Below are 4,683 nucleotides of genomic sequence, written 5' to 3' on the forward strand. Positions count from 1 at the left end.
CCGGGACTGTGGCGACCCCATCCGGTCCGAATCGCAAGCCGCGCTCTCCTCCGCCCCCTCGGTCCCTTTCACTCCCCCTCGTGCCTTCATAGACTCCGCGTTCAAAGCAGCGTGGCCACGGTCCCCCGCCTTCTCCCGTTCGTCCTCCAAGGCCCACAGATTGTCCGCCGGGATCCTGGCCGGGCTGAAGGGGGGGTCAAGGGGAGAGGGTTCGGCCTCCCAGGCCCACGACACACTTCCCCTCACACCTCCACAGGCGGCGGCTGGAGCCCCTCCACGGAGCTGGTAGCCAGAGCCGCAGCGCCCTCCGCGTGAGGCGGCGGTCACGTGTTGTTTTGCCCGCCGCGGCGCTCCGAGTGGAGTGGGCGGGGGCGAGGGCTGAGGCGGGAGGGGGCTGGGGCGGGCGGACGGGGGTAGACGGCCTCTTCCCCCAATCCCCCCTCCCCCTCGCTCACCTTAAAACCATCGTGCATCACCATGGCGAGTTGCTCCTTCGCTCGCGAGCCAGCGACCAGGAGTCTGAGAGCTGCAGCAGCGGCGGCAGCGGCAGCTTCACCAGCGGCGGCGACCACCCCGCTTCTATCCTCAGGAACCCCGACCGCACTCATTGGGTCCGGGTCGTCTTGTCCGGGAGCCATGTGGCTCTCCACGGCCACGGGCTCCCGGTCAGACTCGGAGTCCGAGGAGGAGGACCTCCCCGTCGGGGCCGAAGTCTGCAAACGGGGCTACCTGCGGAAGCAGAAGCATGGGCACAGACGCTACTTCGTGCTTAAACTCGAGACCGCCGACGCCCCGGCTCGGCTGGAATACTATGAAAATGCCAGGAAGTTCCGCCACAGTGTTCGAGCCGCGGCGGCGGCAGCTGCGGCGGCAGCCTCGGGCTCCGCGGTGCCGGCGCTCATCCCGCCGAGACGCGTGATCACCCTGTACCAGTGCTTCTCCGTGAGCCAGAGAGCGGATGCCAGGTACCCATACCTCATCGCCCTCTTCACCCAGGACGAGTACTTTGCCATGGTGGCGGAGAATGAGTCGGAGCAGGAAAGCTGGTACGTGCTGCTCAGCCGCCTCATCCTCGAGAGCAAGCGCCGCCGCTGCAGCATGCCCGGCGCGCATCCCGACTCTGAGGGGGCTGCGCTGGCGGCGGCAGTGGCGGCGGAGCCACCTTTCTACAAAGATGTGTGGCAAGTAGTAGTCAAACCCAGGGGGCTGGGGCACCGAAAAGAGCTGAGCGGCGTGTTCCGGCTTTGCCTGACCGACGAGGAGGTTGTGTTTGTGAGGCTCAATACCGAAGTTGCCAGCGTGGTAGTGCAACTGCTGAGCATCCGTCGCTGCGGGCACTCGGAGCAGTATTTCTTTTTGGAAGTCGGCAGGTCCACCGTCATAGGTCCGGGGGAACTGTGGATGCAGGTCGATGACTGTGTGGTGGCCCAAAACATGCACGAGCTCTTTTTGGAGAAGATGAGAGCCTTGTGTGCAGACGAGTACAGAGCTCGCTGCCGCAGCTATAGCATCAGCCTGAGCACCCACCTGTTAACCCTGCTGTCCGCTAGGAGGCACCTGGATTTGCTGCCCTTCCAGCCCGGAGGCTGGCTCCGAAGGTCCCGCTACGAGTTTTGCCACTTGCGGGCCATTGGTGATGGGGAAGACGAGATGCTCCTCGCCAGGCGCTTCATCTCAGCCAGCGAGCCTCTACCCCACGCCCGGCGAGGAAGACAGCACCTGCCCAGGATGCGCAGGCCCCGGAGAGCAATGTCAGTGCCAGCCAGCTGTTTTCGCCACTTAGCAACCAGCCCGATGCTGGCCCCTACAGAAGCCCCCAAGGAAGGAGCTTGCCAGTCTTCTGAAGCATCTGGCTCTGGGAACTCTGGGGAGGAACGCAATCCTCAGGGCAGTGAAAGTCAGGAAGGAAATGTAGGTGACTACATGCCCATGAACAATTGGGGCTCAGGAAATGGTCGGGGCTCAGGAGGTGGCCAGGGCACCAGTGGCCAGGGCTCCAGTAGCCAGGGCTCAGGAGGTAACCAGTGCTCTGGTGGGGGCCAGGGTTCTGGAGGGGGCCAGAGTTCCAGCGGTGGCCAGGGCTCAAGTGACCAGGGCTCCGGGGGCAAGGGTGCAGGAGGAAACCAGTGCTCAGGAAATGGTCAAGGCACCTCAGGTGGCCATGGTTCCGGCAGTGGCCAAGGGGCCGGAGGTGGCCATGGTTCTGGTGGCGGCCAGGGGCCTGGAGGTGGCCATGGCTCAGGTGGCGGCAAGGACTCTGGAGGGGGCAAAGGCTCAGGGAGCGGGAAAGGCTCTGATGGCAGTGATGACCGTGGGAAATCTCTGAAGAAAAGATCCTACTTTGGCAAGTTCACTCAAAGCAAGCAACAGCAAATGCCACCCCTTCCGCCTCCACCCCCCCCACCTGGAGCAACGGGTGGAAAAGGGAAGTCTGGAGGCAGGTTCCGACTTTATTTTTGTGCTGACAGAGGAGCTACAAAAGAACGCAAAGAATCAAAGGATGTCAAAGAGGCAGAGACTCCAGAAGGTGCAGCTCGGTGTCCCCACAGAGCCAGAGCTTTTGACGAAGATGAAGATGACCCATATGTGCCAATGAGACCAGGGGTTGCTGCCCCACTTGCCAGCTCCAGCGATTATATGCCAATGGCTCCTCAAAATGTACCTGCTTCAAAAAAGCGCCACTCTCGGTCACCTTTTGAAGACTCAAGAGGCTACATGATGATGTTTCCCAGAGTGAGCCCACCACCACCTGTTCCAAGTCCCCCCAAAGCACCTGAACCTAATAAAGATGACTCAAAGGACAATGACAGTGACAGTGACTACATGTTTATGGCCCCTGGAGCTGGTGCAATTCCAAAGAACCCCAGAAACCCTCAGGGTGGCTCTTCGTCCAAAAGTTGGAGCTCCTACTTCTCTCTGCCAAACCCTTTTCGGAGCTCCCCCTTGGGACAGAGTGACCACAGTGAGTACGTGCCAATGTTGCCTGGAAAGTTCCTTGGGAGGGGTCCAGACAAAGAAGCCTCATCAAACCCGGGGCCCAAAGATGCTGCACCTTCAAAGCTTTCAGCCCAGGGGTCCTTCACGAAGCCTGGGGGTGGAGGGTCACCCTCAAAACCCTTAGATGATGGGCCCCCAAAGAGCAAGGCTAAGAGACCCAACAGACTTTCTTTCATTACAAAAGGAAACAAAATCAAGCCCAAACCACAAAAGCAGCCCACACAGGAGCAGCGAGAAGCTGACAGCTCTAGCGACTACGTCAACATTGACTTCACTAAAAGTGTGAGCAATATGCCAGTCCCCTCGACTCACAGACTGCCAGATTCCTGGGGCATCATTGCTGACCCCAGACAGTCAGCCTTCTCTCACTACCTGAATGTGGAGTTCGGCGTTCCCTTTCCAACTCCAGCAAACGACCTCTCGAATCTTTTAAGAGCTATTCCAGGTGCCAACCCCTCATCTCTGGACGGTGCTAGGTGGCCACTTCCTACCAGTGCTACAGGTGGCAACGCTAATGAAAACGAGGGTGACTACATTGAAGTGATTTTCAACCCAGCAATGACACCAGTCGTGCCTTTTGCTGACCGGGCCATTCGCTACGACGCGGAAACCGGTCGAATCTATGTGGTCGACCCGTTCTCTGAGTGCTGTATGGACATTTCTCTCTCCCCGAGCCGCTGCTCCGAACCGCCACCTGTAGCGCGGCTGCTACAGCAAGAAGAGCAAGAGAGCAGACGCCCCCGGAACCGCTCGCAAAGTTTCTTTACAGCCGCCAGAGCCGCTGTCTCGGCTTTTCCAACTGACAACCTCGAGAGCGACTTGGCGGCGGCGGCCGCGCCACCCTTAGCGGTGGGCCGGGCTTTAGCCGCAGCCTCCGCCCTGGCCGCGGTCCCAGGCATAGGTGCGGCAGCCGCGGGCTTGGAAGCCGCCGCCGGCCTTGACTCCGCCCCCGTCCGCTGGCTTCTACCTGTTGCTAATGTCGCCGCCGCCGCCGAAGCCGTCCGGGGGTTCCAAAGCCTTGCCGGTGGCTCCAATCCCGAAGCCCCCAACCCATCAGCAGACCCGGCCAGAGGTGAGAACGGGCCGAGTGGGGCCGCTGCTGCAGCTCCCCTGCCGCCACCTCGCCGCCGCCGCCCGGTTCCGAGGGCCCCGGAGCTGCCAGACTCGGACGACGACGACGACATTTACGTGAGAATGGACTTTGGCAGACCTGACAACAAGAAGTTCGACTCTCCCAGAAGAGGTTGGTCATTTTAGAATTCATTTCCTTACAGTTAATGAGCATTGCTTAATGAATCGATGTGCAAGTATGTCTACAGTATTAGCAACACGTATGTTCTTGTTGGTAAGTGCCGTCAAGTCGGTTCGGACTCAAAGGCAGGCACCCTGTTTAGGCTTTAAATCTTTGCAGGGGCAGAAAGCCTTTCTTTGTCCTGCGGAGAGGCTGTCTTCGGGTTCGAACTTCGGACCTTGTGATTTTCAGTCCAGTGCTTATATTGGAGCCACCGAGTTCCAGGCAGGGAGGATAGGAGGTAGTTGTGATTATTCATGCAATACCTTGATCTTTGCAAAAACGTAAGTTTTAATCCAATCATAAAGTTTTTCTCTGGAGGGGGAAACAAACAAAAAAAAAACAACTATGATGAAAACATCGGCTCTAACTGTGGTGTGTGGTGTACCTAGAGT

At 59.2% G+C, this 4,683-nt stretch overlaps 1 protein-coding gene across 1 annotated transcript; it reads left to right on the top strand.

Annotated features, from left to right (window-relative positions):
• Positions 1-477: 477 nt before the first annotated feature.
• Positions 478-4,254, top strand: IRS4 (insulin receptor substrate 4). Its single transcript, XM_006871060.1, has one exon. It carries the CDS (start codon positions 478-480, stop codon positions 4,252-4,254), a length of 3,777 nt encoding a protein of 1,258 aa, XP_006871122.1.
• The last annotated feature ends 429 nt before the right edge of the window (positions 4,255-4,683 follow it).

This window comes from Chrysochloris asiatica, unplaced genomic scaffold, assembly GCF_000296735.1.
Source record: "Chrysochloris asiatica unplaced genomic scaffold, ChrAsi1.0 scaffold00159, whole genome shotgun sequence".
NCBI classification, from domain to species: domain Eukaryota; kingdom Metazoa; phylum Chordata; class Mammalia; order Afrosoricida; family Chrysochloridae; genus Chrysochloris; species Chrysochloris asiatica.

Bases quoted from the DNA above. Each gene is read 5' to 3' on its own strand.
- IRS4 (XM_006871060.1), top strand. From the start codon at position 478: ATGGCGAGTTGCTCCTTCGCTCGCGAGCCAGCGACCAGGAGTCTGAGA.